The sequence below is a fragment of the Solea senegalensis genome, linkage group LG15 (genome assembly GCF_019176455.1).
Source record: "Solea senegalensis isolate Sse05_10M linkage group LG15, IFAPA_SoseM_1, whole genome shotgun sequence".
NCBI lineage: Eukaryota > Metazoa > Chordata > Actinopteri > Pleuronectiformes > Soleidae > Solea > Solea senegalensis.
In genome coordinates this window covers 8155688-8168106 of record NC_058035.1, presented here as the reverse complement: position 1 = coordinate 8168106, position 12419 = coordinate 8155688, and the positions used below count along the sequence as shown (strand labels likewise).

General features: G+C 42.9%; 1 protein-coding gene across 2 annotated transcripts; it reads right to left on the bottom strand.

Annotated features, from left to right (window-relative positions):
• Positions 1 to 510: 510 nt before the first annotated feature.
• tarbp1 (TAR (HIV-1) RNA binding protein 1) lies at positions 511 to 12039 on the bottom strand. Of its 2 annotated transcripts, XM_044045377.1 has the most exons (29): positions 11017 to 12039; positions 10469 to 10566; positions 10310 to 10379; positions 9848 to 10002; positions 9690 to 9742; positions 9512 to 9609; positions 9275 to 9410; positions 9093 to 9189; positions 8732 to 8821; positions 8470 to 8617; positions 8096 to 8362; positions 7590 to 7687; positions 7342 to 7500; positions 6999 to 7228; positions 6676 to 6910; positions 6345 to 6533; positions 6038 to 6237; positions 5886 to 5957; positions 5605 to 5725; positions 5172 to 5282; positions 4937 to 5086; positions 4771 to 4857; positions 4469 to 4674; positions 4306 to 4387; positions 4046 to 4217; positions 3783 to 3968; positions 3370 to 3494; positions 2207 to 2343; positions 511 to 881 (listed from the first exon to the last, which is right to left on the bottom strand). In XM_044045377.1, exons 1-29 carry the CDS (start codon positions 11930 to 11932, stop codon positions 710 to 712), a joined length of 4860 nt encoding a protein of 1619 aa, XP_043901312.1. In that variant the 5' UTR covers positions 11933 to 12039; the 3' UTR covers positions 511 to 709. The 2 variants fall into 2 exon arrangements, 1 of the variants encoding a protein (XP_043901312.1); XR_006361822.1 differs by lacking the exons at positions 511 to 881; positions 2207 to 2343; positions 3370 to 3494 and having other exon boundaries at positions 4046 to 4194.
• Between the last annotated feature and the right edge of the window lie 380 nt (positions 12040 to 12419).

Here is a 12419-nt window from a genome sequence, read left to right as displayed (position 1 = left end):
AACATTCTACAACAGTATGTGCACAAAGCCATTAAGTTTCATTTATTCATTTGTATATCAAAAAAAAAATACAGTTTGCAATTTAAAATCACATTTTTATAATAATAATAAAAAACCTGTGTCTCTATGAACAAATGCAGCATTTATCCAAATATTATGTGTAACACTCCTTTTACACTGCTGTCACTTTGACATGTCACAGGCAGGAAATCACAGGTGCAAATAATCATGAGAGATGGCCGAGTTCCATTTAGCTTCCTCAGTTTCAGAGGGCATGATAGTTCACTATCACATAGTCCTGCAAACATGAACTGGACCTGTGCCTTTCCTGCTAAAACAGGACAAAATGGCTGCTAAAGAACCAAAAGGACCAAAACAAAACAATGCTCACACAAATAATACTTCCTCATCAAAGGGAGAACATTTTGAATTTATGCCACAGATGTGTGCCCAGTGGAGTATTTAATAACCAGAAGTGATGAGTTATTAAGGCACAGGTATAGTACTGTTGTCTGTTGACCACATTCAAATCTTTAAGGATAGGTTTGTCAATCCATTAGCTACAAACATTTAGTAAATGTTTGTAGCCTCCTGACTTTTTCACTTTAAATTCAAAGATGCTTTAGGCTCGTGCTACCAGAGGTCAGTGGTCAACATCTGGAGGGCAGATTGTATGTACACCTGGTTCCTTCCTTCCTATTTAGCTGCACTATGCGTCGGCTTTAGCTGAACCGGAGGCCAGATGTTGCCGTGTATACTCCCAAATCAGCAGAGCAGCGCTCACGTGCACATTGAGGGAGCGGATCACTCCTTGTTGAGGGATCTCGACACAGACGTCCAACATCTGCAGCAAGTTGGCGGGAATACCTTCCCGTTCATTGCTACAAGGAGAGAAATATAGAAATACATATCAATCAAATATTCATACATGTAAAGATTTTGAATGTTTGAAAGCAGGGTTTACCGACAATATCTCAATTTTCATTTATTTTTTTCATGTTTGAAAGCTTTGGATTAAGAGGTTATCATCAGCAAATATGTATATGAACTAATCCTATTTACTGAACGTGATCTGATCAATTTCATTGTTGTTATTATTCTGATCATATCTTTTTATCATTCTTTCTTTTTTCTTCCCGGTCTGGTTTTATTTAATTCTTCCAACAATGTTAAGAAAACCGATATTTCCATCATAACACTGTCCAATATGTAATACAATTATGGCATCAATCTATAAGTAAAAATCAACATTTTTACCGTGGGTTGTTAATTTTAGCTTTTATTTGGCTGATTTAATTTAAGAGCCTCATCATGTTTGGCCAACTTGGCCCTTCATTTTCGTGTGAGAGCAATTCAAACTGTAATCAACTCCGCATATACTGAGCGCCAGCAATATGGGCCATACAAAGTGAACATAGAGACGTCATGAGTTTTGGCATTTAGTGACTCCACAGAGGGTGTTGCACAGCGAGGAAGCTTGATTTGATGAGCTACATTTATCTGTAGTGCAACTGGGTGAGATAATGGCCACCTGATGAGAGATTAGAGGCTGGGTGTGCTGTGCACGCACACAGCTGTGAAAGCCCTCAAGATTCAGCTCACACATGGGCGGGGTTGAGCTCACAGCACAGCTCACACCTTTGTGACTACAGGGGTAAAACAAACCACGACACCTACGCAGACGCAATAAATATAAGCTCTCCCTCTCTGCCAAACCAGCTGCGTCACCAAAGCACATACTGTATTGTAGTGAGGAATGACTCACACAGCTACTCCTGGAAATGACACAAACGTATTACAATCATGTTTCATTTATGTGTAGCTACAAATGGCCAGACAAAATTAATGTTGACCTATGGTGCAAGCCACGAGGCAGCATCATAAATGCAACAGTTAAGGTCTTTTCAGCTGCTGTCGTCATGCTGCCTGTTCTGGTTTGTGTAATTCATTTTTCCCTGCTCTAGTCCTGAGGGAGAGCCAATTACAGCCCAGCATGCCCCAACAGGTACATGACAGAGAGGAGAGGCGCAGGTACCGCAGGGAAAAAATAAAACACTAAACCTGCAAGAAAAAAAGAAATGAATAGCCTCGTCAGCTCACACCTTTACTTAGGTGAGAGTCGCAAAGGGCATGGGTAAACATGCATGTATTTTTGGACTACTGGATTAAAAAAAGAAAGAAAAGGACTTGTATGATGACATCATACCCCAGAAGTAAAAGAGTCTTTTCAGGAAACTGATAATCCTGGAGACTCTGACTGTTGGCGGTCTGCTCCACCCCAACAATACAGTAGCCTTCACTCTTCTTCTCCTGCAGGAAGTCGGTGAGCTCCACAGGCTTCACCTGATGGACAAATACAGGTTATAATTCAAGGGAAATGGTAAGCACCTTGAAATGAGTGCACATAATGACGTCCTGTAACATGATTAGACATTATAGTAGAACTGCACCATAAGAATACTTCCATGGATTATATACTCATAGCCACTGTGTTAGGTACACTGGTTCAACTGTTTATTAATGCAAATATATAATCACCCAATCAGATGGCAGTAGACCTGATCAATACAACCTGCTGAAGTTCAAACCAAGCATCAGAATGGAGAAGAAAGGTGATGTAAGTGACTTGGCATGGTTGTTGGTGCCAGATTTCATAAACTGATGATCTACTGGTATTAGCATGCACAACCAGAAGAAGGGTTTAGAGAGAATGGTCCAAAAAAAGAGAAACTATACAGCGAGCAGTCGCTCTCTTGGCAAATATGCATTGTTGATGCTGGAGAAGAAAGTCCAGACAGGTTTGAAATATGAGACAGGCAGCAATAACCTGTAACAGTAATTTAAATAAACACTCAATACAACCAACTATGACTGCACAACATGTTGAACCTTTAAGCAGGAGGACTACAGGAGCAGAACACCACAGAGGGTGCCAATCCTGTCCTTTTATTTGCTGTCATGTGTACCCAATAAAGTGGTCAGTGAGTGTACATAGAAAGACCATGCATGCTCTTCCAGGCTTCATGTTTAAAATGAACACCACTAATTGCATTTAGTACTCGAAACCATCACATCATGTAGAGAAATTATTTTCTTTAATCACAAGAACTTGGCAATTGGCACTTTCCTTGGTCAAAGCAGAATATAAGGCCATTAGGAAATCAGTAGCGGTGACTGCAGCATCCAGCTGTTCTGGCTGCTGCTTGCTCTTGATGTTCATGTCTGTTGAAATCATTTTAACCCCAAGCAAACCCAGACGGGTCAAATCAGGCAATTCTCATGTCCCCCCCAGCCCAGTGGGAAAAGCCTTTATGTAAAGAAACCTCATGATCACTGGGATGAAATTTAACATTGTTTCACATAATTTACCTCCAACAGAGGAAGCCAGAGCTCAGACGAGACACTCAGGGACTGAAAGTGTTTGTCGTTGATGTGGCGAAGGCTATCCAGAACTAGAGAACTGGCACCAAATATCTCACATGTTCTGCACAGACCTACAACAACAAAAACACAAAAACATGAACAGGGAATTTCCATTAATGTGCATAGTGAGTTTAAATATGGTGACCAATAATTCTGAGGCTTAAGATGACTGATTTAGTATCGAGTGATTTATCATAAATGGCTACCAGTACCAGTCTACCATCATTGTCACAGATGGATATAAATAGCTGCTCTTAATTTAACACTGTGAGGGTGAAAGTTAAATATAATCAGGACTAACAAGCCAATGTCACTTCTTTACATTATGAGGTAATGCCATTTGTTGTGCTGCTCCTGACCTCCTAAATTGGTGGGTTTATCTATCAGTGAGGCGACCACCAGCAGAGCACCGTGCAGTTTGCCCAGACGAGCAGCCCTTTGCGACGGAACCAAGTGAAGCTCGGGCTCCTGCTCCTGGATCCCCAACCTCCAGGGAGTGATCTTCTTCTGCACCTCAGCCCAGCGTTCCTCCTGATCCTGTTGACCTGGGTGATGAAACATCATGAGAGGGACTGTTCTGTGATCATCAAGCACTTCTTCATGCGATGCGGTGTAACTGTACCTTTGTCTTGTTGGATCCAGTCTCCAGGCTGGAGCTGGCTGAGATCCGGTGCAGGATTTTTCAAAGGGAAAGATGGACTTTCAGAGAAACATGACAGTTTCTCAAACTTCCATGGGGGAATCCACTCATCATCAGTCAACTCTGACAGACTGGGAAAGGTAAAGAATATGGTCTAAAAAGGAGCAAGAAGAAAAAAAAAAGGTGTATTACTGTACATTACTCTGTTGTTTACAAGGCATCAAAAATAAAAAAAAGCAAACCTCAACACTGTAATCCCTGATAGGATGAAAGGCACCAAAGAAGAAGTGCTCCTGGATTCTTATCCAATTTTTGTTGGCATTTCTAGGGTGGGACAGAAAATAAACACATTAGCAGACTACAAAATAAAAGGCATTTATCTGGTTAGTTGTGGCATGTGCTCACCCAGTGCTCTGCATGGCCTCAGCCTGGTTCAAACAGGCTTTGATCACAGTGGACAAACCTCCCCAACCATCGGCTCCTTCCTCTGCGTGGACTTCAGCCAGGCTCCACACCCTCTTCAGGGCCAGCAAGGCATACAGACGCACGCTAAAGTTATGATTGAAACACCACTGCAGGATGCTGTTCAGTGCTTTACGCAACTGTGCTGCCTTTAACACAGAACCAGAGACATGTTGTACAACTGAGAAGTGAAGAAAAAAAAGGGTGGGTGGGGGGGGTGCTGATAAATCCAACTCTGATTTTACCTTATTGTTCAGATTAGGAATGATCACATCAAAATGTACCAGGACTGACAGGAAAGTACAGATGCTGGTCTTGGTCTTTTCTTGATCCTGCAGACAGAAATTTTCATTTTCACTCATAACCCAGTATTTTCTTGATAGGACATGGGCGTCCAGACTGGGAGGTTACCATGTTGAAGCAGGCCCAGAAGCTGTCCATGTGTTGTGGATAGCGAATGAGGATCAGAATCATCATCCATTCGATCAGGTATTTGACTGAAGCCTGGTTACTGCAGAATCCAGCTTCAAACACGTGGTTCAGCAAAGTGGCGACAAACTCCTACACACACACACACACACACACACGTTAACAGTCAGACTGAATATTTTCTGTGCACTTCTTAATTTGAGGGCAGTTATCTTACCTCTCTGAGTTTGGGCAGCAACAGCAGCAGTGTTTGCCAAACTCTGTTTGTGATGCGATGTTGCAGGGCGTTGATATTTTTGCGCACTTTTGACTTTGATATGTCATTATCCTGGAGATGACAGGTGGGAATTGAGATGGATGATGAGATGGCAGATGGGAAATGCTGAAGTGCTCCTGAAATTAGCCGCTCAACATATTATTTTATATGCTAAGAACAATTTGTGACCATACTTAAAAGTACAAAATACACATTGTGCACAAATCACAGCATGGCTCATGGTTCCCTTTTAATTCTCTGTCATCATAATTTCACCATATTTGATATATTATATACTTCAAGTTTGAATATTTGTGATTGTATATGACAGGGATATTGTTACAAATATCAAGGCACTCCTTTTACTATCAGTAAAAAAAAAAAAAAAAAATACCTTTTTCAACAAAGCCATAACTACAGCCTCCATCAGTGTTTCGTGCTCTGAATTAGAAGAATCAAGGCGGCTGAGGAAAGCCAATACACATGTGCGGGGAAACTGCTCATCTCTGTTTTCACTGAAAAAAAAAAGAAAAAAAAAAGCAGTAGTTCATCAACTAAAAAAAACAACCAAAAACATGCACAGCAACAGAGACCTCTAGTGACAATAGTTCAAATCACAGCAATAAAGAAGAGACGTGACACAACCTCTGACAGTAAATGATTACACCTGCTCACCTTGCAACTATGACTTTAACAGTACACTCATCACCGAGTTGCTCCACGTACGTTTGTACATCCTGGAGGAGTCTTTGAAAGAGAGGTAAAAATGGTGAAAACAACCCCAAGAAACGACAAAATTATATCTGAGAAATGCTGTAAAGAGTTACCGTTGGTCCTTTCTGAGAACGGGTCCATAGACACAGGCCTCAGTCAGGATGTTGATGTGGCTGAAAACACTTGAAAACGCCCCGTCGGCCTTTTCGCCTCCACTTCGGTCTGTGGGCAGCCACGTTTGACAACAGTGTTGAAGCAGCACTCCCAATACTCCGCTCTTTGCCTGAGAGAGCTCAATCAAGTCGGCGGCGATCTACGTCGTACACACGTCATCACACCGCGTTTGTATACAGCACATGTTGTGGAAAATGTATTAGGAAAGAGGAAATCACTGTGATCTTACGGTCTGATTTAAATCACCTGTTTCAAGGTGGCCACAAACGTCACAGCCTGAGTGTGTGACAGCTGGAGTAGATGACGATGGAAGGCCATAGAGATGAAGCCTTTCAGGGCCGGCCAGAAGGCTTGGCCATTGGAGCTCAGTGTTTGCACCAGATCCCAGCTCAGTGTCACAGCCTCCACACAGAGTGCCTCTTCAGTAATTAGCAACTGGAAACAAAACATCACAAACCAGATGCTTTATCCAAAGCGCAGTGGACAACATATTATATTTTTTTGAGAAATCCTTCATATTATAATTTCAGCTAAAACCCACATTTTAATCCCTTTGACTAAATTCACTGAGACTCACTTGTGGCAGTAATGTCTCCATAAAGGTGAGCACAGGCAGCACCAGGTCACTGGGCAGCAGTGCCAGAGCCTCCACACTGCAGCTCAGAGCAGCTTTCAGAGTCTCTGGCGATCTGGAAATCTCAGGAATCCCAATCGTCTTAATCAGGAAGCTCAGGCAAATCCACTGGTCGCGCATAAAATTGGCAGCAATACGTCCCCAGTCCTTCACCAGTGGGCCCTGCACTGCTAAATCACTACCAAAAAGAAAGAAAATGTTTATTCTGGATGACTGGCATTAAGAGAATGTATATATTTTTTTACATATTTTACTACTACACAAACCATGAAAGGTCTCCCGTCTGTGGTTTTAGCAAACGTTTGTTGAAGTTTCCCAGTGACGACTGACTTTGTGAGACAGACGGCACTGAGCTGTAGAAGTAGTCATTCAGTGCTTTCAGAGCAAAAGTGGTCTCTGATCTTGTGGCAATCACTTCTTGCTCCACAAGACTGCAAACCTTGGCGAGGGATGCCATAGCAACCGCTCGAGCCACCTGGTGTGTCATGGAAGGGATCTGGCAACAAAAAAAAAAAAGCAATAATCAAGCAATCAAGAATAATCAAGCAACTGAAATGATTCGTGAAATTCCTGCCTTATGACTAGGGATTTAAATATTTCACTTTGTACCTGCTGGCTTGATTCCTGGAGGACTGTGAGGTTGTGTTTGATGAGTTTAGGGAAATTATTCTGCTGAACTTTAATATGGAGATGTGGTGTAGAACTGTACGAGGCCAACAGCTGGCTCAGCACGCTCAGGTACAACTCTGCCCGCTCAACATCGAATAACTGATTAAAAAAAAAAAAAGCACACACATTAGACCGACAGGTATTTAAGTTAATTGGAGCGATGGTGTTTAGCTCAACTGGCACTTTACCTCCTGAAGCTCCCCACATAGACGCCTCAAGATAAAGTCCTGGATTGGATCTGTAAGTTTAAAAATCAGTTTCTCCAATGCAACATTCACAGTGTCACCTGTAAATAGCAGAACAACAAGGGGTGAATGTCACTCAATAGTAAGGGGTTCCATATAAGAATCAACAGAAAACTTATACCAGGGACAAAGATCCTGAAAAACTATTATTATGATCCCTGTGGAATGTTTGTAAAACAGCAGGTAGTACAATAATAGTTTTTTCAGTAAGAAAACCCTCCCACAAGACTGCATTACCTCTTATTATGAGGGAGATATTATCTTCTGAAAATGTCACAATTGCCCAGCCAGCAAATACTACTTAGGAGAACAGCATTTATGACCCTCTTGTGTTGTTTGTTCTTGTTTTCAATAGTAAACTGTTTCATTGTGCATCTACTTTCACTACAACATTATTAATGTGGGTGAACGTTGTTGTTGTTGTTGTTGTTGTTGTTGTTGTTACTAACCCAGCTCTCCTCCAATACTCTGACAACCTGGTGTTTGTCCAAGCTGGAAGAGTTGTAGCACAAGCTGCAGGCTCTTGTCACTCTTGCGCAGAGGCAGGTAAATATTTGTGCTGACTCTGCTCAGTGTGTCTAGCAGAGGAGAGAGTAATAGCTCTAGAATGTTAGTCATAGCTGTGCCAAGTTGACGCTGCTCCATATCCACACACAGCAGAATTGCCCTGGCCAACTTCTCAGCCTCTTTGGGGTCAGGTAACCTCTCAGTCTGGCCTGCAAATCAAGAAAACCAAACACACAAAAAAGGACAATCTCAAAAAAAATCACATCTGCACATAGAATAATTCACTTGATCTATGGCCACTTAATTTCAGACTTACCTGTACTAGCTGGAACTCGGAGAAAGGCGTGTATCTCGTCCTGAACATAGCCTTTGATTGTTTCTTTCTTTGTGGCAGCACTGGTGTGATCACCATCCACAGTCCTGGGCTTGAAACGGCCTTCATTGTCCGACAGCCAGACACACAACTACAGTGGCATCACAGACATGTTGGGTTGCAATGAGTGAACCATAAATCAAATGTGCCAGTTAAACACATTAGTTTTAAGTGCTCTTTTCATTTGTGCGTGATAGTACTTTACCTGATTCCAGACCTGTGTCCCTCTACACAGTGACTCATCTGCATGGAAATGCATCAGGAAACTAAAGAAATCATCTAGACTCACTGCACTCTGGAAAAGAAAATGATACTTCAATATTACAACTCCCTGTCTTTAAAACTATGGCTGTAAATGTTTAGAGTTGGCTGTGCCTGCTGCATGTGAATGGGTATGATAGTTTTGTGATATTGCAGCATATAGATGTATATAGTGCTGTATGAAAGTGCATGTGGATGAATGAGAATGAGTGAATGACAAAACTATTTTTTTAGTTTTATGTAGCACTTTTCGTGTCTTGAATCAGACAATTTAGCATTTAAATAAAACACTATCTGTGTCTTACCACATCTGTGAGACAGAGGGCACTCTTGAGTAAGAAGCACTGGGCAGCGCCTCTTAACAACACCTGATGTGTGATCATGGTGCAGCGCAGCACCTCCCTGTAACACACCACCGACAAAATGAACATCCACATCCAACAACACAACCAGCTGGTACACAGTCTGCCTCACTGTGATGACAAACCTTAGAGCCGCAAGTCCATCCAACCCCAGCAGGGGGCTGGGGGGGAGTTTGGACAGAGCCTGGGAGAGGAAGAGAAGAGGCACCGCACACCAGTGCTTAGAGCCCAGTTGTTGAATCAGCTCTAGCAAAACACAACCTGAAACAGACCCAAACACAACAGTTAGGGAAACACAAATCAACTAACTGAGTCAGAGCTTTGTTTACATGTATTTACATGTGGCTTCTGTTTTCCTCTACCTCTGTGTTCTGCTGGTAGGCTAGTGAAGAAAACGGCCAGGAAGACTTGGAGTTTGGCCCCTAGCTCAGGAGAATATCCTACACTCTGCTCAGCTGACCTACATGTGTACAGGGGGTGGGTTAATTTGGACTGGTTTTCATGTATTTTTCTTCCTGGAAGATTGATTTACAACCTTACCTGTAAAAGAGCGAAGTTTCAGACAGCACATCCATGAAAGGACCAACAATAAACTGAAGAGTGAGGCAAAAGAAAAGTCAAATAAACTCTCTTGTTTATGATTTCAGTGGAACAGAAAAGAAAGATACTTATTCACACCATAATGTCTCTGCCTGTACCTGAGAAAAAGCCAAAGCGAAGTCCGGCTGCTGGAGGACCTGCAGCTCAAGCAGATGACAGACACCCTCTCGCATTAAGGATTTATTTTCACTGTGGAACATCCGCTGGTATACACACAGCAGCCAGGACGGGTGGAAGAGGCCTTGACCTGAAGCTACAACACAGAAAGATCTGATAAAGACAACAGGCAAAAAAAAATACCTGATAATCAGTCGCTTCTTTTGTGCCTTTACTGATATTGAAAAATTATGTTTTGAGTCACTTTATTGACTTTTGCCATTACATTATCTTGTTTCACTTGACATTCAATAAACAACTTTTCTTACAAGACAAGCAAGTGTGTTGATTTAGCTTTAACGACACCTGCTTCACTTCATCCAACTAACACTAAAACAAACAATCAAACTACAAACATACAAAAACAACAACCGTTTCCTGTGTCTTTACGTTGTTGTTGTTACCTTGACTATCATTCACTGTTGTTTGGATCAAGGTGTCTATCCTGTTAAGAACCGGCCGGACAACATGAACCTGCACAGAAGGGAGACAGAGACAAGGTTACAAAGCTGTGTCAGGATGTCTTCTGCTGAACTGGCGATGGTGATCCAACCCTTTCATACCTGGTTTTCCTCCAGGGTCTCCATCACCAGCACGTAATCCTCCCAGAACTCTCTGAGCAACTTGCTCCTGGTGGGGGCCCATTTGAACAAGGTCTCACCTGCAGTGATTTCAACAAGAAAACAATAATTACAACATTGAAAGCAGAGGGAAAGAGCAATAACAATATTTAAACAATAATAATACAAAATATGGAGCATATGGAACAGAAACTATCTGCATTGTTAAATCGGATTAATCGATTATCAAAACAGTTATTTAGTGATTGATTAATGGTTGACGCCCTAAAAGAAATAGATACTGTACGTAGAAAAGTATGTGTTTTTGCAGCCCTCGTTTCCTCACGCAGGCCTGAATGAAAATGTTGTCAGCTATTTGTTTCAGCCTAGACCTGGGAACAACCAGTAAGGAGGCATCTGAGGATCTTGGAGAGCAGGGAAAACTATGGCCACACAGGGATTTAAAAATCAGCAATAACATCTAAAACAAACAAGTAAGCAAGCAGTGTAGGTATACTGATATCATCAAAATCCTAGTGTGAGCATTTTACCTTCGCCTGAAGGAGAGAGGGGACACTCCACCTGCTCCTCCTCTGACAGGGCCACACACCTTTTCAGCAGGTAGAGCGCCCTCTTACGTGACACGCTGTCTCTGTGCGTCAATCCGTCCTGAACCATCCTCCAGAACTGGAGAGACAGGCGAGGGTCGGGCTCACAGGTGGTGATGGAGGAGGAGGACAGGCTGTGAGGTGTCAGCAGGTGATCAGAGATGACTGTCAAACACAGTAGAGCCCTCTCCGTGACCACAGGTGTGCGCTGAGCGCAGTGCCAGCTGCACAGATCGTCCAGGACCAGCCTGAGGATACTGTCTAACGTGGCACCACCGCAGCACTTGAGAAGAGTCAAGAGGAGTCTGACTGTGACTTTGGAGACCAGAGCAACAGGGAGTGTTTTCATGCAGGACAAGGCAGAAGACATGGTCCTGAGTGTGAGCTGCTCGTCTGCCGACAGAGCAGGTATGAGAGCGGCCATGACTTCGCTGGAGACCTCCACGCTGAGTGACTCTTCATCTGACAGCTGCAGTGACGGCAGGATGGACAGAGCCACGCGCCCCGGCACAGCCTCATCACACAGCGGGACACAGGCGCTCACGAGGCGGCAGGTGGCGGCTGTGCTCTCCCTGCAGCGCACGGCTTCACCTGGTTCTGCCGATATTGTGGCGAAGAGAGGCAGACACTGCGTCCAAATAACCGACTCTATTTTATCTTGAATACGTCGTCTTTGCGCAGCGGTAAAAGGAGTTTTGTCCGAGTCTGTCAGAAGTGGTCCCAGTCCCTGGATGAAAGCCGTCAGCGCCTCCACCCGCTCCGTCTCCGGCCACGTCTGAGCGGGCCAGCACAGAGACTCCAACAGGCGCTCACAGTCCGGAGAGCTGGATAAGACTGCGTCAATTAAAACAGAATACATCGTAGAAAGCGAGGACAGACTCAAAAGCTAACGAGCTATTCATAACACACCCACACCGGCTCTTCTTATCACCGCTGTGAGCAACACGTTGTTAAAGTACAATGTAAACTTCCGCACACGTGATGTCAAACTCTCGCGAGAGTTCATCTCAGGTCTGCACCGTGGACATTTCTTGAAAATTGTCAGAAACAATCCATTTCTTGCTTACCTATTAAGGGTTTTATTTAATTAAGAAGGAAATTATGAGTACCATCGTTAAAGAAAAACTTGACAAAGACAAGGATAAGTTAGGAGCAAGTTTTTTGACATTAATATTTAACAGGAAAAAAACAACTTTAGGATATCAGTATTAAACATGGAGCACAATTAACCTTTATTTGTCTCCATTTTTCTACAATAAAATGGTATGAAAGTTGACATGAGAACAGTGGGTGAGGGTGGTCTGGAGCAAGAATAATTTGAAATCCTGTCAGTTTTTTATTATCTA